Source organism: Hirundo rustica, chromosome 1 (assembly GCF_015227805.2).
Source record: "Hirundo rustica isolate bHirRus1 chromosome 1, bHirRus1.pri.v3, whole genome shotgun sequence".
Lineage (NCBI taxonomy): Eukaryota > Metazoa > Chordata > Aves > Passeriformes > Hirundinidae > Hirundo > Hirundo rustica.
The window spans coordinates 88,004,752-88,030,946 of NC_053450.1; the positions used below are offsets into that span (position 1 = coordinate 88,004,752).

Consider the following 26,195-nt stretch of genomic DNA (forward strand, 5'->3'; position numbering starts at 1 on the left):
CAGTCAAATATTTATCCATGTCTTTGCTATGGAGATAGCAAATCTGATAAACCATGAGAGAAAAGAAAAAAAATGCAAGGCTCTGCAGTTTTATTTGTCATTGCTGAGATTGGGGAGAAAAATAGCCTAGGATTCACAGTCACTGAGTGACATGAACATAAATTAATTCACACAGTTCTCCTTAAGGATTAATGTAACCTCTGTGCTTCAGGTTAGAAAAGGAGTTAGAAAACTACCTCCCCTGCCCTGACATTACTTTGAGGAACCAAGAAACAAAGTAAACCTGGAGAAAACCGACTCAAAGCCGCACTTTCGCCTTTCCCATCAGTCTCGCAAGGATCTGGAGAGTCCTGGCTAAGCGGAGCTGTGGCAGAGCTGGCGTGTAACTTTGGGCTGCTCTGACGGCGAGGGAGGAATGTGTCCGAATTGCTGCAGAACACCTGCCCTGCCTGCGCTGTGCTCTGGCTGGCAGGGACCTGGTCACCCTGCCACGCCGTGAGAAGAGACTCAGGCTGTGCCTTTCCCAGCTCTCTGTTCCGTAGGGACGTGCAGGTGTGAAAGCCTCCGTCAGGAGAAGGCGGTTTGCTGCGTTTCGAGCGACTGCTCTCCAGCAGAGGTGTATTTCCATGGTCCAGGCTAAAGCCGGTGTTTGGTACCTGCCTCTCCCAGAGGCGGAGGTGGGAGAGGCAGCGTGTGAGCAGCCTGGTGCATCGGGCAGGTCGGGCCTTTGGGAATGGTTCTGTTGCTCCTGGTGATTCATACCAGTGGGAAAAAGCATGAGGACTTTCTGTGAGCAGGTGTGGTACGGTCCCTTGTGAAACCCTGCATGCTGCAAAGGCACTAAACCTCCGGCGTCCTAATAATTCCGTAGGGACTAGTGGATTTTTGCACATTTTTAATGGTATTTAGAGCCGGATTGTGCCAGATGCAGAGGTCTTTGGAGGTTTCCAGCGGTCCTGGAAGCCCTAGTCTATGTGCATACTTGGCAGATGTATGGGACTAGTTTGGTGAGCCTGTGGTGTGCCAAAACTGGTCCTAGTTGGAGCAGAAACATATGGGGAGAGCTCTTGATGATTTGACAGTTTGTCAAATCGCCTTCTTTGAGGCGGGAGGGGGAAAGCTGGACTACAGCATTTTAACTCCAGATTATATTCTTCTGGATGTCATGATTCACCACCTTAATGCCGTTGCGTTTTCCAGCATACACACACCCAGCTGGCAGGTGGTGGCAGATGGGCGGTGGTATGTGCAGGCTCTGTGCTGGGAATGCAGATTCCAGGTCAGGTTTTTCTTCTGACTTGCCTACCCTGGGCATACCAGGTAATCCCTTTATGAATCTTTTGCTTGTTCAAACAAGTTTGTGTGGAGGGGGCTGGGAAGCATGAAGAAAAAGAAGCGCTATTTTTTTTCTTGCTCTCATTGATTTACGGGAATCATTCAATACTCTGGATCTGCCAGAAGATGTCCTTTTAAAGCTTCCTCCATTTTTTTTGAATGAATAAAAAAATTAAAAAACTTTGAACTTATAAAAGTCTAGAAGTTTTGTGGAGGGCTTGGAAAATTTAACAAGGATTATTCTAATTTGTTTTAAATAGTATCTTCAGGACAAGAGCAACCTCTTTGTCCTCCCAAAACTTTAGGAGCTGTGAAGCTGTGGGAGGGCTCCTCAGAACTGCTGGATGTGTTTCTGTGTCTCCTTTGCCCTGCTTCTCTGGGCACTGATCACACCCCGGATAACCCAGTGGGCTCTGGACGTGCAGTATCAAAGGCAGACACCAGTGCAGCCCCCATGGCCCAGGCGTTTGCTGCTGGGGGTGTGCAGGTCTTGCAGCAGCAGGAGACAAAATGGGAAAGCAGAAAGCAGCTGGCTTCCTTGCCCCTTGGGTTCTGCACTGATGACATCAGCTCCCACAGAGGGCAAGCTGTGAGGGTGCAAGCTGTGTTCTTAGAGAAGATGTTTGGTAAACGCATCACTTGGGATAATTTTTTGACTGCTTGAATAAGTCGGTGCCAGAAGTACTCAGCCTTGCTGTGTTCTGGGGACGTGGGGACTGCTGACATGTCTGTCTCTACTCTCATAACTCGTCATATAGCATGTTTCTCAGCCCCTTTTAGGGAAAGCAGGAATAGTTCTGTCTTGTTTCAGTAGAGCAGGGGGTCTTGTAATGATCATGGGTACTGCTCATCAGTTAAACTCAAATCCTGGTTCAGACACTGAGGATTCAACAGTAAAGCAATGGCTGGATTTAGCTCAGTTGGGGTATATTCCAGCAGGGAGATGTTGCCTGAGCTGCTATCCTGCCCAAATCCCAGCGGCAGCAGGGGTTGGGCTGTCCTCTCATTTCCCAGGGAGAGCAGGAGGGTATTATAGCAGGGGAGCAGTGTGTTCTGCCTTGACATGCACTGAAAAGGGTGGCTCCTGTACAGAATGACGACAGGGAGATGCTATGCCTTTCCTAGGAATCTCCTGACAGTGGAGAGCAGCAGGCCTACGTTTCAACATCCCAAGTAAAAGCAATTCATCTGTGTTTTGAAGTGTTTTTGTAATTTTAAAACAAAGACACTGCCCCCTTTTTTTCCCCTTTGTTCCTTTAATAGTTAATGAGTGTTAAAATTAAGTTATTTTAATAAAGAACTCTGCTTAATAGGACCTTTTTGAAATTCATGAGTTGCCTGCCAAATAAGTGTCATGGTCTAAAATGAATTGTAGGGACAAATACATAGTTACGGTCAGAAGCAGCTCAGACTGTTCACTCAGCACTGTTCTGCGGGGTTTACAAAACCAAAGCAGCACAGCAAGTAGTCAGGTTAATGCAAATGTATATATTTGTCAGTAGTAGACCCTGCACTCTTTTGTTATGAATCCTGCTAAAAGACCAGCCTCCAGTTCTTTCTGTTTCTGCTGGAATGGTTGATAACATATGCTGCATTTGTAGGAGTGCAGCAAAACAAACGAAAAATCTGCCCATGTTTTCACTGCATGGTGTGCCTACACTGTTGGATACAACAGGATCCTGTTAGCAGGTTCAAGGTTTAGATCCTGCCAGAGTTAAATCGAATTGTCATAGCAGCAGTAGGTGTTACAATGACCAAACATTACTCTAAACTTGTTCAGTTTCATGTAGACAAAATCAAACAAAACAAGGGAGACACTGACTAAATACCATGTAAAGTAACTCACTTAATCTGTGCGCTCTGAGGATTGTTGGTATCCTGCATTTGTCTAAGGGGCATAAATACGTTTTTATGTAGCATGTAGGTTACATGTTTTTACTTGAAAAATCCAGCCTTGTTCTTGCCTCCATGCTGTGATGCATGGAGGTCCAGCATGTTCAGGGTTTGCTTCAGTATCTTTGGTCCAGTATTTTCTGTGTTAATTATGGTTTTATTTTTGCGTGTTTCCTACTGCCTAAAGGTTGATTGTTTTATTACTCTGAATTGGAGTTTCTGCTTTGATCTGGTGATCCCCATTAAAGGCCCGTTGGCTTCATTAAGAGGTAGATAATACTGAGGGACTTTGAAACTGCTAATGAAGTACCTTCCTGTTATATGGGTGAAAAGTGTTGAAGATATGTCCCTGTGAGATTGTGCTAGCACCATCCGATGTATTAACATCAGTAGATGTCTGTTGATGTATTGTCTCACTAAGTATTTTTATTTTTTAAGTTCAAAGATCGGTTTATGCCCTTGGGCATGTTTGTACAGCTAAATCCCCTTCAGATTTGAAGTTCTTGATTCCTGTTGGCTTGGTGGAGCTATGCCATCAAATATCAGCTCCTTTACTGGCATCTGCTGTTTCCGATTGTGCCCCAATAACCCCATGTAGCTCTGATTGGTCTTCTGACAGATTTGAAAGCCCGTGCCTTTAACAGGCCATGACCTTTTCATCATTATCATAGGATTGATCTCTGTATTTTCACTGGCAAAACCGGTTAGATTTTTAACAACAAAGAAAGCATTAATAAAATAGCACGCTCTTTTCTGTTTTCAATTTGTATAGTACCAGCTTCTGCCATTATTTTGGTTAAATCTTTATCTGTTGCATTGGAGAGCCTTAAATATGTGCTGCTTTCTTCTTGTGAAGGTCCCTGTGAACTGTAAACAAGCAATTTGTTGTTACTCTATTTGAAGACCTAGATAGGGTGTGCTTAAGCCTCTCATTTCAAGGCCTCTGCTTCTGCTTTTGAAAGTGTTTTGTGCATCTGTACTTAGCCACCTTCAGGTTTTCAATTTTTAAAATTATTTGGACAATAATTATGGATGTGGCATTCAAATATCATCAGGATGAACACAAAAAGCTTGTATTTCTACATCTTTATATTTTAATTTAATAGTTTGATTTATTTGAAAATAGCTTTTTTCCACAGTTTCTTACCATGTTAACTGCAATAGCTAATGTTTAGACCTCTTGTCATGGTGGACTAATGTCTTTGAGCTCAGTGAAGTTACGCTGAAGCCAGTGGAGATAGACTGACTGGTTACAGTATAAATCTGGTCACCATCTATACTTCATTTGACTTAAATGGATATCCAGCATTTGTAGCTGCCAGAACATGATGGAAAAAAGTGATTCAAGAAAAAATACTCTTCCAATGTTCTAAAAAGAGAAAATTGCTCCGAAGGTTCCTCTCTCTTCTTCATTATGCTTCATTCATGAGAATAATTGTGGGTGTAATTAAATGTAAATTTCAGATGCAGTCAGATATTTCTGTATATAAACACAGCAGTGATGCCTAAGGAGAAGGAATGATTTAGAAAAGGAAGCTGGCACAAAATCAGACCCATGTGTTATTTTTCATAATTGTTTTCTTTAAGCCGTTTCCAAGATACACAGGGGTGCATTGCACAGTGGGGCGCAGTGTTTGTGCAGCCAGAGGGTCACAGTACCAGCCGGGGGCTGCCTGTGTGCAGCTTGTTTTATGTCACCCAGTGACTCTGCAGCTTTGTCTCTACACCTCTGAGGGTCTGTTCCCTGCTATGGGGGAAGCTGCTGAGAAGTTGCTCAAACCTTTTCTAGTTGTTCCACATGAGTTGATAGGAGAACAGCAGGCTGCTGGCGCATCAAAAGCACATGCTGCAGAAGAACTCTTAAAAATATTGAATGTTTCTCAGCACTCCAGTGATTTTTCCAAGGACAGTTCTGCTTTTTCATTGTCACAATTCCTTTTGTGAAGGATGGTCACAGTCTGTTCAAGTCAGTGGAAAGATTTCCATTGAATCCAGATTGCTTGGTGGCTCTGAGTTGGGCAGGTTCACATGGTACTCTTGTTGGCATTAGTGTTGTAAGGAATGTTTGTCTCTGCAGTGATTTGTAATGGAAAAGGTTACCTACAGTGAGGACAGGAGTTAGAAAACTAGGCAAGGCTTGGAAACACCTTAGCTCTTACTGTCTCTTAGTGGTTTATTTTAGTTTCACTGGCAAGTGTCTGGGTTTAGGAGCCATCTGGGCTTGCTTGGGAGGTCTGATCCCATCACCAAGCAATTGTTCCTCACTTGAAGCAGCTCACCCCCATTCAACTACATTGGCTCGCTTTGGTGGCTGAATCCTAAATGCTGGAAAAGCAACATTCTGGCAGTATGGATGCCGTAGATTATGTGCAAGACAGCAATTGTGACCCCATTACCTGCCTTGGTTTCTTCCTCCACTAGTGTTTTTAGTTCTGGAGTTTTACTTGCAGACTCCAAACTCACACTTTATGTATTTGTAAGAAAACATGTCCTCAGACTCCAGGCCCTACATCTATTTTTGTAGTAGCTTGTGTATCTTGCAATTAATTCCTAAGACACTGCACTAGCTTGGTGCATTTCTGCTGATACAAGGGCCCTGCTTACACTTGTGTGGACTTGTGATCTCCTGTGCTTGCCTAGCTGAGAATCCTGCTTTCCTTGTGTGCCCTGACATTTGATGGCTGGTGTGATAACATGAACAATTACATCACACAAAGGCTATGCTCTAATGTATTGACTTTAACAAAGAATGTGAATAACTCATTCTTGCTGTAGTGCTGCCAAAATTTTTGTCTATCAAAGCTACAAATACCTGTGCTTTCTCCTTTATGGTATGCCAGTTTCCATGTTCTACTCCATCCTTGGCAAAGTCAGTCCATGCCTGCTGTTGCAGGACTATGAAGTGTCTCTGCCAACGAGGAATTGTCATTAAATTGTCGTTTCACAGTGTGGTTAATGTGTGTGTGTCTGTCTCTGTGAACCTACATGAGGTGGATTATTCTGTGTAACTTCTCTTAACTGTTCTGAATTTGTGTTTCTTGTATTTCTTCAAAGTACGCAATTGCTCCATATTTACTTCTTCTTCTTCTCCCCCACAACAGCCAGAATGGGACCTGTACCATGTCCAGACGCCAGAACACCATCCAGGAGCTTTTGCAGAACTGTTCCGATTGCCTGACGCGAGCTGAGCTCATAGTACAGCCTGTGAGTGCTTCTTGTTCTTCTTATCCAAAGAGATTATGAATATTACATACGTACTCTGTGTTGTTATCTGGACTCACAGGCTCTTCTTCTTCATCTCCTTTCTCCCCTTTCAGCTGTTTGTGTGAGGCAGCTGGGAGTGGAATAATATATCTCCTTCTTAGGTCTTCTTCTTCCTGCTGTACTCTGTTCAGTAAAACTGATTGAAAAGCATCTGGTTAATAAAAGGGATCTTCCTGATTAAAAAAAACCGCACAAAAGCAAAAAACCAAAACAAAACAAAAAACCAAACTTACCCTCAAGCAGATTCTACTGCATCCCATTTTTTCAGTTTTAGATCAGGACTACTGTCAGTGTTAAGACCTGTTACTAATGACTACTTGCACTCTCTTAGTGTGTTCTGTAGGATATTGTCATCGTTTTCAGGGCCATAATGAACCTGAGCCACCTTAGGAAATACCTTCATTACCTTTATTTTATTTTTCCAGATGATTCCTAAAGAAGTAAATGAAACTAGATTAAACTCTTCCTGGCTGTTTCAGCTCAAATACAGCTGCTTATTAAATTAGCGGGTTACTCACTGATGCTAAACTAAATTCGCTCCTGGCAAACATGGGGTGTCCTCTGTTCCTGTTGAAGTCAGAGGAGGTGCAGGGTGGTGAGTGCATCCTGCTGTTGAGGCCACTGAGATGTGAAATGCTTTCACAGTTCCTGCAGTAGATGTGATTTAATGTACATTTTTGGACCCTCTGTGGACAGAAAATTCTTTCAGAACTGAACTCTGTGGCTAGGAGTTCATTTCCTTTTCAGAGATACAGAACGTGTGAGCATGTTTATATAAAAATCAATGCCAGAGTAAATACTGCCTTTTGTTCAGGATTAATGTTATTCCAGTGAAGTTGAAAGAAAGAGATGTTTAGTTCCAGCTTGGTGCCATAACATGCATTGTTTGCTTTGTTTCTTTCTTTTTTTCCTAAGGGGCAGAGCTATGAGGTCCATAATATTTTATTTGCAATATCAGGTCACAGCTGCATTATGTTTTGTTCAGCATGGCTGTGTCAGTGTGGGATGAGATCAAAGAGCCATGTCTTCCTGGTTGAAGCACCATGACCGTGCTGGTCCAACTGCACTGAGAGGGTGCATGGAGAATTTTCCTAGACTTTGGGTGATAAGGTGGGATGCAAATGTGATGGGACATGGAGCTGGACCCAGGCAGACAGTACTGCTGGCATTTTTGCAGGAGGGGAAAGTCTTAGAACCTCAGGGAACCTTGTGGAAAATCAGGAGCAATATCTAGCGTCTCCTACTAGGAGAGTGTTTCCTTTTCATCTTCTAAACACAAAAGCATAATGTCTTAAGAAGTTAGCACACCATGTGAAGCCTTGGATCCTCTGAAATAAGCATCAAGATGTCCTGCTCTTTATGGAAAGTTTTGTTTGATAATACATTTTAATATTTTTCTTCCATATTTCATTGTAACGAGGACTTTCTAGTGACTGTGGATCCTTTGCTCGTCAGACTTCTGCTAGTTAAAACTGACAGTCAGAGACCTGGCAGTTAAAACTTGTCATGCTTTCTAAAAAAAAAAAAAAAAAAACAACCCCCAAAAAAAAGTCCTCACAACATCTCTTTTAAGACAACCAAAGGAAGCTTAGATGATGAATATTTAATTTAATCTCCCATCCTTTTTTTTTTCATTAGGAATTGAAATATGGGGATGGTGTCCCACTTAGAGGGAACAGGGATCTGGAAGAGTGTTTTGCTCAGGCAAACGACCAAATGGACATCCTGGATGGGCTGATCAGAGAGATGAGGCAGATGGGCCAGCCCTGTGACATGTATCAGAAAAGGTATTGTCTGGGAAGGGTTGAGGTTGGGAATGTGGCTGATAAAAGTTTGTGGTACCTCAAATGCTCACCTTCCCTGGGCCGCAGGATGTGATAGAAATCAGTAAGGTGGAACTAAATCTGTTTGGTCACCTAACATGGAGAACGGTCTTGCAGTAAAATATTTCTGACAGAAATTCACGGCTGAGTTGTCTCTATGAAACCTTAGTTGGTATATTTATTCCACTGTCTTTGCTTTCAGCACTTTGTTTTGAATAGTTGGTGGTCCAGTAGGAGAGATGAATTGCGTTGTTTGTGTGTTCTCTGGGTGTTCTGCTCACAGACGCTAACTGGTTCCTTCCCTTTCAGGCTGCTTCAGCTCCAGGAGCAGATGCGTGCCCTGTACAAAGCCATCAGTGTTCCCCGCGCCAGGAGGGCCAGCTCCAAAGGTGGCTGCTTCTCCTCTCAGAGTGGCTCGGGCTGGGATGAGTACACGAAACGTGTCACAAGTGAATGTTTAAGCTGGATGAGGCAGCAGAAGGTAAATCTGTGCAAAACCCGGGGACAGTGCTAAAACTTGGTGTTGTTGATGAACATCACCTCATACGTAGTATTGTTTTGGGCGCCAGTAGAAAAGTAAAGGTACGCGTGAATGCTCGCATGTTATTCAAAGGTCCTTCTTTTCCCTCCCAGTACTGTACACATAGTGAATTCTCACTGAAATCCGAACATGGATTGGGGTCTTCTTTTGCAGAGAAAAAGGTGTGGGAGTTAGATTTGAAAGCTAAATGAGACACAGGTGTTAACATAACAAAAGGCATTGGCATGTTTGTGTTAGAGATTATTGTGCTCAGTATTTCCCTCCTTCCTTCCTTGCACAGATTTCCTTTGATTCATATTTATTTTAACCCTTTACACAGACAGGACCATCTTCACAGATTTAAGCATTGTCCAGTATTTCAGAGTTGTTCGCCCCCTCTAGTCTGTCTTTATCACAGAGAGGTAGAGCTGATTGCCATGGGACTAGGTTTTCAGAAGTCAGTGCTGAAATGCACGCAGAAGTGCTGAAGCTACTTTTTGTTGCGTTCTGAGAACAGATTCGCCAATTCACAGCTGTTGCCGATGTAACCTGGGGTGGAAAACACACACTGTTTTTGTGCTGCTGAGGTGAAGGTTGTGTGTTGAAGTGAAAGTTGTAAGTTTGTGGTTGGACAGCCCTTTCTGAGGTAGGGGGGATGGAGCAAGGTGGCTGAAGTCACACTTTGCAGACACCTTGTAAATTGAAATTGCATTATTTTTATCTCTCTTTATTAGGTTGTTGCTTTGCAGTTCTGTCATTATTATCTGTGTGTGGCATTTGCCAGGTGGCTCTTACACAAACCAAGTGAGGAGGGTAGAGCTCTGTAGAATTGCAGTATTTTTAAGTGAGTGTTAGTTAGTCTAGTCTTCCAGTGTGGCATGTTTCAGAGGAGGAAGGGGAAGTGCAGATGCACTCCTTGAGTGCTAATGTGTATAAGCATTGTGCCTGGATGGCAACGGCCGGCGTTACTGCTCACACATGCTGTGGGAGAGGAGGCTGATTGTCAGACCTGCCATGGCTTGAGGAGTGATGTTGGACAGACCCTGGGCACACTTCCAGCGATGAAAGATGGTGAACAGGCTGCACCTCCCAAAGACACCATGTGATGCCCTGCTCAGACACTCCTCCCTAAACACAGGGAGCATAAGCAAGTGCTTTATAGCTGTGTTCCCACACTAAACCTCCTGTGAAAGTAAAAGGTGATCTCTCTCTCTCTCTCTTTTCCCCTTCATCTCTACAGCAAAGCTGAGATGGGGCCAGTAATCAACTTACCTCACTGGGAAAATTTATTTTGAACTTGCTGCGATGCTGCTTCTTTCCATCGTGCCTTGCTGTGTCCCATTACTTGCTCACATTGAGACTAGGATAATGTTTCCCCTAATAATGTGGTGAGATGTGGGAAAAAGTTCTGAGCAGCTGCAGTCCTTTGCTGTTTTTTCTGGTTTTTGTCTAGATGGTTTGCTCATAGGAGAATCAGGAGGTATGGAGGTTTGGTCAAATTTCCGGTGCAGAACTGGGGAAAGTGCAGAGAAATCCAGACAGCCTTTGTTCGTATATGGCAGCCAGCCACGCCTGCCACTGTTGCTACAGTCTCTTTAGACTCTTCAAATATAACGAGAAGGGTCAAAGTCCTCTAACTTGTAAATGGCTGAATGAAAAATGGTTTCGTTTCTTGGATCGTTTTCAGCACTGCCTTTGAACCCCTGCTTGAGTTCTGGCTTTGTCATCTGTTGACTCATAGAGATTTGACTCCAGGCTGGTAATTATCAGATGTAGTCCCAACCCAAGATTAGGATACCTCTTTCTTTATTGGGCATGTGCACAGACAGGCATTCAGACAGAGTTGTAGTGTGTCTTTGCAGCATAAATGAGGATTTGGAGTATGAGAAGCTGAATTTAAAGTTAGGTGGCTTTTAATATTTGAAAAAAATGAAACAAGGAACTGCAGTCAGGTTTTGGGTTAGTAATTAACAGGTGTATTACTGTTTTTCAAAGCTGTTTCTAGGCATTTTCACTTGGCATCCTACAATAAATGTTGCCAAAATGCAAGACAATGTGTTTTCTAATAATTTCAGTTTATCTTCTGTGGAGCTTTTTTTTAGTGTGACTGCATTTAACTGAGGTTGTTGAAGTTTACATGACAAAAATTAAAATTGAAATCTGGTGTACTGGGCTATAGAACTTAACTGGGCATTTTCACATGAATTGCATGAATAGCTTTGTTTGATAAAGTCATGGTTTGTTTTCAGAGTGATAAGAAAGTACTTTTAGTGTAGAACATAAAATAGCAATTTGATCCAAAGAAAACCAGATGAAAATACACTACTGAGTGTGCTTCACCTAGTGTAACTATAAACAACTGAAATATTTTTCCTATTTTGTTTCTCTTGCTTTGGGAGCCTGTCATGCAGTTTAATTGATGGCAGTTTAAAGAAACTGTAACCCCCTATCCTGAACTTCTCTTTCCTTTAGTTTTACCCTCTACCCCATAGTCTGTTTCCTTCAGTTCAATTCCTTTATGCTCCAGCTTAGGCGGTAATGTTGGAAATGAAAGACAATCCTGTTTCTTGTTCCCAGGTTGAAATGGAGCAAGTGAAGTGGGGGTTTGATGCAGCATCCATTGAGCAACAAATTAGTGAGCACAGGAGAACTCACAATGCCATCGGAGACTATCGTTGGCACCTGGACAAAGTCAAAACAGATCTGGTAATTGCTGTCCTCCCTTACACATTGCTTGGTTTAGGTATATAGCAGTGGCTTACTTGTGTTCCACCACAAAAAAAGGAATGTTCATCCTCTTACCAGAAAGCACGGGTGTCATGATAGCAAGCACTTTCAACTCTTAATTCCTTGATAATTTTGTGTTTCACTTCTTTCCTCAGAATTTTAAAATAAAAATTTAGTAGCTCTTTAGCTTTTGGTTGTTGTGCACAAAGGCTGGCAAATAAGTATTGCCATGTTATTAGTGAGAAAATTACTAAGAAGGATTACTCTCACTTGCTGTCTCAGTATATTAAACAAAAAAGTGAAAGAATAAGGTGGGTGCTCAAATGCAGCCTTGAGTCATCAGGTTTATTTCTGTGAAAAATGCCCAAAATCTGGGCTAAGATTAAAGCTTTTCGTAAGTGTTGATTTTTTTTTTTTTTTTTTCTCTGAGACTTCTGTTGCCCTCTGAATTTTGTGATTGGTATAAAGAAGTGACTGAAAATGTTAAGTGTTAACTTCCTCTCCTATCAGCCCAGCAGTTAGGTATAGGAGAGAGGAGGCTTATTTATTTTCTGTTCATCTTTTCTCTTATTTGGCAGGAGATAGTTCAATCTAAAGGAAAGGTAGTCTGTTCTGGAGCCCTGGCCTCTCAACCAAGCTGAAGAGTGAAAAGGATTTTTCTCCCTTTTCCCTTCTGCTTCAAATAGGAAAGCTGATAGTCTGCCCTGTGGAATGCCAGTTCCAAGGCTGGGCAGGTTCCCAGCCATAGAAATGGGAATAAAGACTGGAGCTGTCTGCTCATATGGTATTTTATACTAGTTCACAATCTCCAAAGCTTACTCAAGGACTAGCTGGTGTAGAAGTTTGGTACAGAAAGAAATCCAGTTTTGAGGGTTGTTTTGGTGTTACAGATTATGTGCAGGCTTGGTTATATACCGAGCATCCATGAGAGTAGTGTCTGTGCACGCCTTGGTTTTGTACTTCCTGAGTCATCCAGTGGAGTAAATGTGCTATTGACAGACGTCTCTTGAAGGCATTTGCAGGTTACCACCTGCAATTATTATGATATTGACACTGTAAGGGAAATACCAGCAAATAGGCAACTTGTAAAATGCTCACCGAGTATTTGCTGTCTCTGTTCCAGCGGGAGAAGGCTGCGGTTCATCAGCTGGAGGAAGAATATGAAGGCCTGCTGGTATGTATGGGATGTGGTCATTTCTGAGAGCCTGTTTGCTTTATTAACACCTACGTGATTGTCAAGGGGCACTTCAGGTTTTGACAGAGTGACGGATGCACATTTAAATAATTCTACTCAGCAGTGTACTGAAAGTGCTTTGTAGTTCCTGAAAGATTCATTTTGAGTCATGGACTTGAGATTAATGCATTGCCTGCTGTATAATTGACTTATTCCCACGAGGAAGTTTCTAGTTTGCACCTGGTGAAAGGAGTTGGTCACTAAGCAGGCGAAGAGTAGAACTCTACCTCCTTAATGGGAGTAAATGCAGTGATGAAATTAAGCTGTATATGAAGCTTAAAATGTTACGCAAAGGTGGGACTAGAACCGAATTCTGTGTAGGGCTGTGCATCTTCCTTGCTGTGGATCTTCATGTAAAACACAGTGAGAATCTTGTGCAGATGGTTTATTTAACACTTGGGATCAGAATCTGATTCCTGGCAACCTGATTTCAAGTGACAGGATGTGTATTATGATGTGAAGACAAAGAATTTTTTCTTGAAGTGTCAACTGTGCAAAAGATGCTGCTGTAACGTAAAGGATATACTATGAGCAGCAAATGCAAGTAAAAAGATGTTAAATATTCAGACATTTCTTGTACTTCCCTCCATGCCTTTTTGCTTGCCTGCTACATGTCTGCTGCACGTGTGTTCAAAATAACTTTGAGAAGCTGCTGACATCAGGTTCCCGTTGTTCTATAAATCCTGACACGTTGTCCACTGTCCATTGCCGACGGGATTCATGGTTCAATAAACCCAGGCACATCTGCTGTCCATTGCCAGCGGGTTTCACAGTCGTGTGGGTTTTACTATGATTTTATTAAAGGAAAAAAAAAAAAAAAAAAAGCCATGCTGTGCTCTTGGCTTCCCTTTCTCCACCCAGCTCAGGTATTTATGTGTTTATGGCTTCTCATTTCTGTACTTCCTTGCAGAAATACTCCTTTGAGAGAATGGATCAGCTTCGCCAATTCCAGAACCTCATCCAGGCCACCAGCAGAGAGATCATGTGGATCAATGACTGTGAGGAAGAGGAGCTCCTATATGACTGGAGTGACAGGAACACTGATATTGCCAGGAAGCAGGAGTCCTTCTCTGTAAGACAGCTCAACCTTCCCGTGCTTTCCATCGGCCCTCTCTTGGAATAGTCAGGGAGAAGCAGCCTCCCTTGAGAGAGACTCATCACAGGGCATTTCTTCACTCTTTTGAAGTTCCTGGGTTTTTTTATCAACAGTTTTCAATAAAGTACTGTGCAGTAACCTTTTGAGTCAGGACAGGACATTTTTTGGAGGATTTTGCTCCCATTCAGTGAGTTGTCATAGTTTATTTTGACCTTGAAATGTGGCCTTCTTGGTACAGTCCACTACAGACCAGTGATCATCACTACAGCTTGTGCTCACAGTCATTGTGCTGGTATGCCAGACTAAGGGGCTTGAATCAAGCAGTTTTAATTCTCCCTGTTGGGACTATGCAGGGGTCAGAGGTCCCTGTGTTTGGCCCTGATTACCTGTCATCAGGAAGCAGAGCATTTCTTCCTCCAGTGGTTCTGCCAGCAGCACATTGCGTGCACGCTCAGCTGTAGTTGGCCCTGCTCCTTGTTGTCTGTGGGTGTGTAGGGAAATTGAGCATGTGTATTTGTTTAACCAGTATTGGTGCTTATCACCAAATTGAAAAAGGAATAAAAGTTCACCCTATTGGGGAGGTGCCTTTTTTTTTTTGTGTGGTTTTTTTTGTTTGTGTTTTTTGGTTTTTTTTTTTTTTTTTTTTTTTAGTTCAGTTGTTCTGGATACTGCAAGATGCAGCCGTTTTTGCTTCCAATATTTTTAAGAAAGGCAGAACTTTGTGTGCTTTGGTCTCTGAAACAGCAAGCCTAGAATTGAGATAATTGCACCTTTGATTCTACTGTCTTCATAATTAACTTCAGTACACCTAATGGAAGCACTTCATAGTGTTAGAGGGGATAATTTTACATTATCAGAACTATCTGGGATATTTTAAGCAAATCATCCTGTGAAGTGTACTTTGGAGTTGGTTTAATGCTGTGTTTTGGTTATTTAGAAACGTATGAGTGAACTGGAGCTTAAAGAAAAAGAACTCAACAAGCTAAAGCAAGAAAGTGACCAGCTAGTGCTCAATCAGCATCCTGCTTCAGACAAAATTGAGGTGAGTTAGGCTTTGTGTGATTTCACTTGCTCCTTCAGTTGCCACATGGGAAAAACTCTCAGTGAAAGTTCACATACAAAGTGCTGCATTTGGGCTCAAGAAGGGTTTGCCTGCCCAAAATCATGTCCATTTTACCCAGCTATATGAGCTGCTCTAATAAATGTCACTGCCTTCCTCTACAAACCTGGCCATTAACAACTGCATGGTGATAGATGCAAGTAGAAATTAATTCTAATTTTAGGGAGTTACCTGACTGTGTTGAAATTGCTGTGTCTTGTTTGAGCTGACTACCATGCAGAAGTTATGGTAGGAAGTCATGTCATTGCTGTTCTGCTGTCTTAGGCATGTTTTGAAAAAAGCCACACCCTTTGTTGAGGGTTTATGTTTTATCCAGGTGCAAATACTTTCTACGGCTGAAATTCGTAGTGCCTTTCTGCAGCTTAGCCAAGACACTTGCTTTCACAGCTTGGTGTACCCTATTTTTTAATTAAAGGGGCTGCAACAATTTGTAAGACTCCATTTTATTAGGAAATGCTGTGGTTGTTGCAGTTTCAAGAGTGTGTAAGAACTCTGCAACTGAAGAAGCTAAAAGGGAAAAGAAAAAACCCTTTCTGTCTTTCAGTGTGTTTACTTGGTTAACTGTTATCATATTGTGTAAAATCCTATTTCTCCTGTAGTCAGTTTCTCTCTTAAAGGAAAGATTCTTTTAAGCTCAGCAGTGAAGTGAAAGTTATGTGGAGTTTTTTGAAGAATATACATTATGGCTGCTTGAGTATTTTGAATCTAAAAACAACCAGCATAAAATGCCATGTTTGGAGGTGTTCCCTGAACGAAGGAGAACATGGCCATTTGCAGCTAAAATACTTTATTTGCACTATTGTTTGCACATTTCACCCCTTTTTGTTAATGTTCCTGGGGCTTTATTTTGATCAAACAAATTCAGATCATGAACAAATTTCTCTTTGTGGCTCACAAGCAGGTATTTTTCTCATTTCAGTTAGGTGGATGCTTAGAAGTTGCGAAACCATTTGCATGAGTTACATTGTTCTGGTGTGCTTGAATTTGCTTTAGCAGATTTTTAATTTGCCTTTGTGTGGAGCATAGATAATTTTGCTTGAGTCTAGGTGTGGGAGAGGGATCAGTGTGGTGGCCTGAATTGTGTATATTACATATGTGTATGTTTTTCTTAGGCCTACATGGATACATTGCAAACTCAGTGGAGCTGGATTCTTCAAATCACCAAGTGTATTGATGTTCATCTGAAGGAGAACGCGGCTTACTTTCAGGTGAGTAGTGACGTGGAAAATTCACACTGCTTTTAAAAAAGTGTGAATCCCATCAAAGATATATTTATTGTGCATAATTCACTGTTGCCATGTTATAAGTTGTGCTGGAGGTGAAAGGAGTCCATCAATTTTTAGCAGATCTATTGAAGAGCTGTACACAGCCAAATTCACAACTTTTTTCCCGTAGTTCTTTGAAGAGGCCCAAGCCACAGAGTGCTACCTGAAAAACTTACAAGACTCTATCAGAAAGAAGTTCATCTGTGATAAAAGCATGTCACTGCAGACTTTGCTGGAGCAGATCAAAGAGCTGGAGGTACTGTTACACTCGCCTGACAGGTTATGTTCTGCTTTTCTGGGAAATCAGCTGCCCTCTTCAGATACCAAATGTAAACCCAAGTGCACTGCAGTATTTAAATACAGTTATATATGAACTTGAGACCATTATATTTTTAAGTCTGGAACAAATCCAACAAATTCCCAAGTTTCTGACATGCTAACAAATGGAAAAAAAGAGGAATAGATTTTGCCTCAAAGGATAAATGCATTTGATAAATGATTTATCATGTCGCTCTATCACTGTAGTCTCTTTAAAAGGATAGAAGTCAGCTTTTTTAGCTGTTTTCTTATCATGAATTTAGCACTACAGTCCCAAATTGGAGAAAAAATTGTCAGTGGTGTAAAAGGCCAATTGATGAAGTCAGGTTTGAAAGTGTAATTGTTCCCTTTTTTTGTTAGCATTCATTTCTCTAACAAAATGCCTGTGTTTATGCCTGTGTTTCTTAAACACACTTTAACCACATTGAAGATCTGTATGAAGAACCTGCTATGCAAATTTTGCAAACTTTGCATCTTGCCAGACCTGCAAAGATACTTTGTTAGATGTTTCTTTGCTCTTTTTAAAACTGCAGTTTTACATCGTAGAACAAAGACTCATCCCACTGGAGCGAAAGTAAACTTTGCCTACTGTAAGCTCCAGATGTATCCCTCTCTTAATAAAACAGTGGGAACTAGATGCATTTTCTTTTTTAGAATAAATTTGTAACATATAATTAATCTTTGCAGAATGAACGAGAGAGAATTCTTGAATACAAGAGGCAAGTGCAGAGTTTGGTGAATAAATCCAGGAAGATTGTGCAGCTGAAGCCACGTAACCCCGACTATCGAAGTAACAAGCCCATTATCCTCAAGGCTCTGTGTGACTACAAACAGGATCTGGTATTGTGTCCCTTTTTGGCTACGAATGAACATCATGTAAACTAGAACATTGCAAATTACTTAGTAAACAAACCATTGAGCTGATAGGTGTAAACCCTTTATTTGCTTTGGGTCAGCTTGAATTTCTTTGACAGAAGAAGCTCTGCCTTTCTTGCTGTTGTGAATAAAAAAGTAGGTTCTTATTGGTTAATAAATCTAGTCAAAATTACTATTATTAATCTAGCATTGATACTCATATTTCAAACTAGATCTTAAAAGTGTTGTTGATAATAAGACTAAAATTGTTGTACAGATGCCTATCAACATCCACACCTTGCTTTTGGTGATTGCTCACCTTTCCAGTGCCTCTCTGGATCTTTAGGTGATCAGCTCGCCTAACAAAAGTGAGGAATGTACAGTTACTCGTTGGTAATCCCATTTCTTTTCTGGATGGGCTATGAAATGAATGGTGATGTTTTTTCTTCCCCCTCAGGACAGAGGCTGCTAGCATTTATTTCTGTATTTTTTCCTTAACAGTAAACTTAGATGTGCTGTCTGCTTATGTGCTTTTTCCTGCACCATGGCCACACCTGTGGCTGCCTGGTTGCCGGATTTCTGGTGGTTGGAGCTGGTGAATCTGCCACACTCACTCCCAGTCCCTTTGCAAATACGGACGTAGCACTAAATATCCTCATGCCTTCAGCTCACTGGCTTAAAGCTGTGAATGGCTGCACAGCCTACCAGGCCATGTGTCCTCATTCAGTCTCTGTGGGGGCAAGCGCCTGGTCTGATGATCTACCAGACTGGCAACTGCTCAGAGTGTTCCCTGGCTCACTCCTGGGCTTTTTTGGGTTTCTTTCACATGGAAACCAGATTCAGGGAGAAGGGGTTGAGCTGTACTGGTCTATTGCCCCAGTAGAAAGCTGAGATGCACACCCAGACCTGGCAGCTGCTTCTGCAATCTAGGTGCATCTTCCTTGTCTGTCTCTCCTGGAAGCCCCACCTTGCTTAACTAAGGAAGAACATTGTTGTGCCTCCCTTACAGAAAACAGTGCGCAAAGGAGATGAGTGTATCCTGAAGGACAACAATGAGCGCAGCAAGTGGCTGGTGACCGGCCCCGGAGGAGTGGATATGCTGGTGCCGTCTGTCAGTCTTATCATCCCACCCCCCAACCCACTGGCAGTGGATCTTGCTACCAAGTGAGTTGCTGCCTGAGTTTGGACACTTGCCACTGGATTAGAGTTCACTCAGAATAGCGGCTGGTCACAAAGTATTTTCTGTGCCTTGATCAGAGTGCGCTCCCCCTGCCCCTAAAGGTGGGGGATTAAGGATGAGACCCTTGACTTGAGGAAACTCGCTTCTGTGAAACTTGCTGATGTCTAGGCTGGGGCCTAGAAATGTTTAATTGTTAATGTCTATGAGGTTTTTCTCATCTGCACTAATGAAAGTCATATATAAATTAATTTCCAAGATTTTTTCAACTAGAGGGCGAGCCTTAACGCACTCCACATCTGCTGGATGTTTCTTGGGATATTTTATAGCTGTGCTACAAGGACAGATGCATTTTGATCATGCTTTTTATCTTTCCCATGCCAGAATTGAGCAGTACTATGAAGCTATTTTAGCTTTGTGGAACCAGCTGTATATCAACATGAAGAGCCTGGTGTCCTGGCATTACTGCATGATTGACATTGAGAAAATCAGAGCCATGACTATTGCCAAGGTAAGACACCAGCTGGCCTTCCCCCAGATCAGACATCCAAGACCTGATGTCTGCTGTCCCAAGCAGACCCTGCAGTATCCTGTGCAGATGCATGTTCTACAAAACCATGGGCCTTCCTTTTGCTAGGTTGCACAAACACTCACGCATATGGAAGCTGTAATTTTATTAAAGGAGAAACAAAATTCTTTCCTACTCAAACACAATACAGATAAGCAGGAAGATTAGCTAAGGGAATTGGTTATATACTTGCTGTACTTGTTCCCACTGTACAAGGGCATGGATAAACAGAGTAAGAGGTAGAATTTCAAACTGCTCTTAAGGTATGAAATGATGGTAAGAAGGGTAGATTAATTCAGATGGTACTCCTAGCACCATACTTTAGGAGAAATCCTAACTAGGCTGCCTCTAAAAGTGATTACTTCGGGTTTTTTAGAGGTTTATTAGTTTATTCCTTGATGATTAACTAGTCATAAAACTTCCCCAATTGCTTTTCTTTTTTCTTTTATTTCAAAATTCTCTTCTTCCTTATTTCAGCTGAAAACAATGCGTAAGGAAGACTACCAAAAAATAATAACTGACCTGGAGATCCATTATCAAGAATTCCTCAGGAACAGCCAAGGCTCAGAGATGTTTGGTGATGAAGACAAACGAAAGATCCAAACTCAGTTCACTGATGCTCAGAAGCACTACCAAACCTTGATCATACAACTGCCTAATCAACCACGACAGCCACAAACAGGTTTGTTGTCGTCCTGGCTTTTGTGGAGTTTGGATTGCTGGGGTTTCTTTGTTCCAGGGGTGGCGGGTGGTGCATTCTGTTTATGTGAAAATGTTCTCTTCAACGTAAGAATGGGAATATGTTCAAGAACTGTTCTGCAGTCTACCAACATAACAGTATTTATAACATAACAAAACTGGCCATGCACAGGGGAGGATTTTGTTCTTCCTTCCTTTGGTGGGAAGCTGGGAATAGTGCTCCAAAATTCATGGAGCTTGCTTGGGAGAATGAGAGGAATTTAGTCCATCTGTTACATTTTCTGTTATTCAGAAGAAAAATCTTAATGCTGCATTTTAGGAAGCAAGTTTATATTTTTGTGAAGGAGAGATTTCATTCCCTGAAACAGCTGCCTAAGGGCCCAGGTCTCCCACCTGTTCTCAGTTCTATAGATCAACTCAGTGCTTGGATCACTTGGGCACTGCCTTGGCTTCCTACATGCTCCTGCTCAGTTCTCTGGCAGTTGATGCCTACCTAATTCATCTTACAGTGGTCCCAACTGAGAGCTGTCCCGTGGGTTCCTCGAACACCATTATTGTTAATGAGAGAAACCGAGAGCATGAGAAGCAGGAGGCCTGGCTGCTGATGGAGCTTCAGAAACTTCGGCGTCAGATTGAAGCTTCTGAGATTCAGATGGTGCAAAGAGCTCCTCTTGGAGTGGATCAAGGGGCTATGCACGACTTTTCAGCCAGGATAAAGGACTTAGAGGTAACTGTGGATGTTTGTCTTTGAGCATCTCAAGCTCAGTATGACTCTGTGCTGCAGTCCTGTTTATGATGAGCTGGGAAAGACACACGTCCTGTGCAGAAAATTCTCAGTTGAAAGCTAGCCATAATGACTTGGATTAGAATTTACCCTCCAAGTAGAAAAAGTTGATTCTTGAATTTTAGAAATCAAATTCTGCCAGGCAAGGAATGCAGAAAGACTGATATCAGGTGGCTGTGAGTTTCTGTTAAGCCTCGTCCAGAGTAAAGTGCCATTAAATTCCTTTTCCAACGACTTCACTTAACCACCTTCCTGTAAAGTGGTGTCTGTGAGATAGAGACTGGGTACAGGAGACCTACTATCCCTCTCCTAGCTCTTTAGATTTGTAGGAGACCCTGGTGAGAAGATTGGTACAAAAAGGTAACAGGTTCAGTAGATGAGAAATTCCCATGGACAATGGGGTTACAAAGGCTTCAAGAGCAAAAGGACCTTGGCATGTCAGCTGAATTTTGGAGTGCAGATGCTCAAAAAGACATGTGACCTATTGTGGACAAAAAAGAAACTGCTCAGTAGTGCTTGCCTTGAAGAAAGCAAGCTCAGCCACTTCTTCAGTCCTCAATCAAGCTGGTTATGTTGGAGCAGACTGCTTGGATAAGGAGACTAATTCCATATGAATATAGAATAGAATAGAATAGAATAGAATAGAATAGAATAGAATAGAATAGAATAGAATAGAATAGAATAATCATTCAGCCAACCAAAAATGTGCAAACCAGGCATTCTCTTTTTCCTTAGGGTGTGCAGAACGACTCTCAAATAATGGCTGAAACCCTCAATAAGCATAAGGACTTGTTGCCTAACTTCAGAGGCTGTGAGAAGTATGTGTACTTGCAATCAGAGATAAATGCCCTCTTTCAAAAACTGGAAAATATTAATGGTGTTTCTGCTGGCTACTTAGACAGGTAAGTAAATTGAGGCTATAGCAATAAATATCCACTTTCTCCCATAATTCTTAGTCCGGAAAGTTGCGTTTTGTTACTAGTTGCGTAAAATTACACCTTCATCTCTGCAAATTGTGTATATGTTGATAGAAACAGACACTTGGGCAAATTTCTTCTCTTTTCTATAACACTTCAAAAAATGAAAGTGAGAAGCGTGGGTATCACAGAAATTTCTTGTTACATATTCTCTTTAGCCAATCAACTGCAATTAATTTAAAATATCACTGTTCCTTCCTTAGTCCGTAATGGATTTGCCTTGTATCATTTATTTTAGCTTGAATGCACTGAGGTGTCTGCTCCAGGTTATTCTGCAAACAGAAGATGTGATCAGAGTTTTTGAAGTCCGACTGTCTGAAGAGGAGACTGTTCCTTTGGATCTTGATAAAGTGGAGGCTTATCGGGCTTGTCTGAAGGTGAGGGGCCAAAACCCAAGGACACAGCAAAACAAAATTGGTAGCTGCCAGCACTGATCTATTGAGCTGGGGGAAGCCCTTCTAAAACCACAGGCGACAGAAGTGCTGATCCTGTTGTGTTCTATGTATAGACATACGATGTTTTGTAAATCAGGCACACTATGGCTGGCTGGTCGAGGATGGGGATTGTCCTGCTCTGCTCTGCACTGATGCAGCCTCCCCTTGAGTCCTGTGTGCAGTTTTGGGTGCCACAAGATAAAAAATATATAATATTATTAGACAGTATCCAAAGGAGGGCTGCGAGAATGGTGAAGGGCTTTGAGGCAAAGCCATATGAGGAGGGGCTACAGTCACTTGGTCTGTTCAGCCTGGAAAAGAGAAGACTGAATGGTGACTTCATTGCAGTCTACAGCTCCTTCACAAGGGGAAGAGGAGAGGCATACACTGATCTCTTCTCTGTGGGGACCAGTGACAGAACCCAAGGGAAAAGGAACAAGCTGTGTCAGGGGAAGTTTAGGCTGGATATCAGGAAAAGGTTCTTTGTCCAGAAGAGGGCTGGACACTGGAACAGGCTCCCCAGGGAAGTGGTTACAGCACCAACCCTGACAGTACAAGAAGCATTTGGACAATGCTGTCAGGCACACGAGGTAACTCTTGGGGTGTCCTGTGCAAGGCCAGGAGTTGGACTCAATGATCCTTGTGGGTCATTTCCAGCTCCGGAAACTGTGATTCTGTGAAATTATTGAAAGTAATATACAGGTTATTCTTCTACCCCCTGGTTGTTGCTGCCCCCACAGCAAGGGCAGCGGCATGGAAGGTTTCTGTAACCCATTTCTTTACACTGTTATCTGTGTTTCACTAGTGTATCACTAGAGAATGTAGATTTGAAGGTAGTATCTCCTTTCTTGCATACAGCCTTGTTAATTACCCTTGTTGTCCTCTAGGTGTAATAAGTAAATTTGAGTGTTATTGAGTGTCCTGGTTTTGCTGCAGAGTCTACATCAAATCTTAGAATGAAAAGTATCCAGTCTATACAAGGGGAAAAGGGAAACAACTGCTTTGCTGAGCACAAAGTTGTCTTGCAGATCCAGTTTTTTATCTGCCTTTATCTGCTGATCCTTTTGTGCACTGAATGCATTTGGGAGAACAAGAACTCTTCCATTATTTTCTGTTCTCACATTTAGAGGAGAAAGTGTGTAGGTGGTGCAAATGTAGCACAACCCAATTACCTTTTTATCATGTCAAATGAGAGCTGCAGTTCAGTTGCTGGGAGTTGTTCTTAGCTGGTGTAAATCTGAGCTACACAAAAACCAAAAAGAACACCACCCCAACCAAAAAAAAGCTTGAGGATATCACTAAAGGCTGTGGCCATGCCTGTGACTGGGGTATGCAAGGCAGACCACTGCCTGTGCTGTATATTCCATTTGGTGATGCAACAGTATGCCAGTATGTGGACCTAAGCAAGTGTGTGAGTGAAGAAACATCTCCATGGAAGATGCTTATAAAAATGTAAACAGGGAAAAAAAAAATCTGTGCAGATTTTTAGGTGTATAAAAGCTGGATAAGCCACTCCTGAGGCTTGATTCCACAGCTGTTGCAAGTGCAGGAATCTTTTATACTTCAGTGAAATTTTCTAGTCAGTTGTTTATAGGAACAAGCAAGGCTCTTGTTCTGCTCTGGTAACTGCTCTGCAGAGTACTGAAAAACTGAAATGTTGGCTTCAGAATATAACAGCAGAGGACTTTGGTTTAGCACATTATTTAGTCTAACTTTAAACACATTTTTAAGCCAAACTGTTTACCAAAATAGGTAAACTTTTCACTTTAAATAGGTTTCACTTTAAATAGGTTAAGTCCAGCTGCCATCACTATACATACCTTACTGAGTTAAAAACAACATCTTCAGTTCCCAATGTACTGTGCATGCTGTTAAATTGGTTAAATATCAGTATCTTCTCAAGAACAAATTAGATGATGACATTTTGTTTTTTTTCTCCAGAAAATGAAAGCAGACCTAAATATGAAGAAGTCATTACTGAATACCTTGGAAAATGAGCTGCAGAGAACACTTCAGATTCATTCACAGTCTTGCCAGTCGTACACCCTGTATGACATGGACATTGGAAAGTACTGTGACAAAGTTACCCAGCTAATAGACCGCTGGCAGAGGGCTGATAAGCAGATAGATAACAGGTTTGTTCATGTTTTCATAGAGTTTTCCTTACTGCTATAGCTACCAAGATCATCTTAGCAGTGAAGTCTAAAAGAACTGATGTGCACTAATCTTTGCTTTCAAAGGACGAATGGTGGCTTCAGGGCAATAAGTCTTGAGCAGTTGTGAATAGGTTGAACATACTTCAAAAGGAATTGTGTAAGACCAAGCAGAAAAATGTAGTTAGCCATGCAGATGTCTAACTATGTACTGAAGAGCTGTTCCATTTTTTCTTTTTTTTTTTTTAAATTCTTGCTTATGTTTTTGGATCAAGTACTTCCAGTCAGCATTTCCCCTCTCAAAAAAGCGACCATGCTTATTCCTCAATGCCCTATATTTGAGGGTTAAAAAAGTAATGCTAAGAATTAAGTAACAAAATTGAACCTTGAATCTGAATTGTGAACTGAAGGCATATTCTGATTGTTTGAGGGGGAGAGGTGGAGGTTGGGTTATGGCTTGTTTTAGTTGGTTTTTATCTGAGGACAAAATGTAGTCCTAAATAGTTGCTGGTTCAGTGAAAATTGAGAACAAGAGTACTGAAGTCAGTGAACTTGATTTTTATCACTGCAAGTTTTATTCATCCCTCACTTTGACAGGAAGGGCCAACCTCAGTGTATTATGGAGTTCCTCAAAAGTGAGGTATTAAAACCCCATATTGGGTGACTAACAACCAGTACAATTCTCTTTTAAATAAAACTTTTTTTCAGAATCTCCTTTTCAGAGCTTCCCATAGTTTTATGTAAGTTCATTTCTGTGTCCTTTTTCTGAAAACTGTGTAAAGAGAGAGAAAGAGAATGGACTTTCAATTTTGACAGGTTTTTCCCTTTTGTTTTTCCTAGATCATGGGATTTAGAAAGGCAGATCAAACAGCTGAAAACCTACCGAGATCTCTACCAGTCTCTGTGCAAGTGGATCTGTGATGCCAAGCGCCGGCAGGATTCTATTGAGTCCATGAAGCTGTGTGATTCCAACACTATCATGAGATACCTGCATGATCAGAAGGTATGCAGCACCTGAATGACTTGTCTTCAGTTATCTGGATTTTAAATTATTTTGCTATACAGAAAATACCAGTATCAGCGCAGTCTGCAATACAGTGGCCTGCTTTGGATTATAAAGCATGTGAGCTACCAAAAAACACCACATATGTAGAAGGCAGGAGGGAGGAAATATTATTGTCTTCATTACTTTCTGTCAGCACTGCAACAGATTATGAACAAGACTGTGTTTGGCTCCTACACATTCACTGACACTTTTACACATCAGCTTTGAATTAAAGGGACTGTACCATGGTGCAACTTATGGGACAAATTACAGCACAAAAATAAAAATCAAGTAAATACATCTAAGCTAAAGTCAAGGAACTCTGCCCGATGAGATCAGAGGACTTTTCAGTTGCTGGGTGTTCTCTCTGAGAAAAACCTTCTCATGCCCAAGGAGCTTGCTGTTGTAAAAACTGCCCACCTACAGGTCATTTCAGGTCTCAGCCTCAGGGGCTGCAGTAGTCTCCTGCTGCAGGTGCTTTCTGGTGGAGGCAGCGTGTACAGGAGGAAATACTGGTAAATCTTACAGGAGTGTTTCATGGCTCGCTTTTCTCTTGACAGAACTTGCACAGCGAAATCTGCGGGAAGCGAGACAAAGTTGAGGAGCTTCTCAAGCATGCAGATCAGTGCTCAGCTGCAATTAAGGTACTTGGATCTCAGCATTTTTGTGGGGTGTGGTTTTTCATGGTCAGGCACATCCCATTGTCTCTGCTTTGCTGACGGGTGAAAAGTCAGCTCCCTGATGTTGTGTACAGAAATTGCTGGGGTGAAGTACTTCTGAGTACAAAACACAATGAAAGCAATTTGTGTACTTGTCACCTGAAGACTATGGGATGATGCAGCAGATAGAGTGAGAGCTTCTCTTCAGGTGAATCAAAGCCTCCTTCTAGCCAGTACAAACTTTCCAGT

At 41.9% G+C, this 26,195-nt stretch overlaps 1 protein-coding gene across 3 annotated transcripts in view; it reads left to right on the top strand.

Moving 5' to 3' along the window:
* The window catches only part of DSP (desmoplakin), a 51,775-nt gene that overhangs the window by 15,571 nt on the left and 10,009 nt on the right, over nucleotides 1-26,195 (top strand). For all 3 annotated transcript variants that reach the window (XM_040057128.2, XM_040057118.2, XM_040057138.2), the window contains exons 2-20: nucleotides 6,330-6,432; nucleotides 8,131-8,279; nucleotides 8,625-8,796; nucleotides 11,413-11,541; nucleotides 12,686-12,736; nucleotides 13,707-13,868; nucleotides 14,830-14,934; nucleotides 16,125-16,220; nucleotides 16,408-16,533; nucleotides 17,283-17,435; nucleotides 18,460-18,614; nucleotides 19,012-19,138; nucleotides 19,673-19,877; nucleotides 20,404-20,621; nucleotides 21,414-21,580; nucleotides 21,894-22,032; nucleotides 24,031-24,224; nucleotides 25,083-25,245; nucleotides 25,848-25,931. In XM_040057128.2, coding sequence (XP_039913062.1) covers nucleotides 6,330-6,432; nucleotides 8,131-8,279; nucleotides 8,625-8,796; nucleotides 11,413-11,541; nucleotides 12,686-12,736; nucleotides 13,707-13,868; nucleotides 14,830-14,934; nucleotides 16,125-16,220; nucleotides 16,408-16,533; nucleotides 17,283-17,435; nucleotides 18,460-18,614; nucleotides 19,012-19,138; nucleotides 19,673-19,877; nucleotides 20,404-20,621; nucleotides 21,414-21,580; nucleotides 21,894-22,032; nucleotides 24,031-24,224; nucleotides 25,083-25,245; nucleotides 25,848-25,931 — 2,698 coding nt within the window. The remainder of the gene's footprint in view (nucleotides 1-6,329; nucleotides 6,433-8,130; nucleotides 8,280-8,624; nucleotides 8,797-11,412; nucleotides 11,542-12,685; nucleotides 12,737-13,706; nucleotides 13,869-14,829; nucleotides 14,935-16,124; nucleotides 16,221-16,407; nucleotides 16,534-17,282; nucleotides 17,436-18,459; nucleotides 18,615-19,011; nucleotides 19,139-19,672; nucleotides 19,878-20,403; nucleotides 20,622-21,413; nucleotides 21,581-21,893; nucleotides 22,033-24,030; nucleotides 24,225-25,082; nucleotides 25,246-25,847; nucleotides 25,932-26,195) is intronic.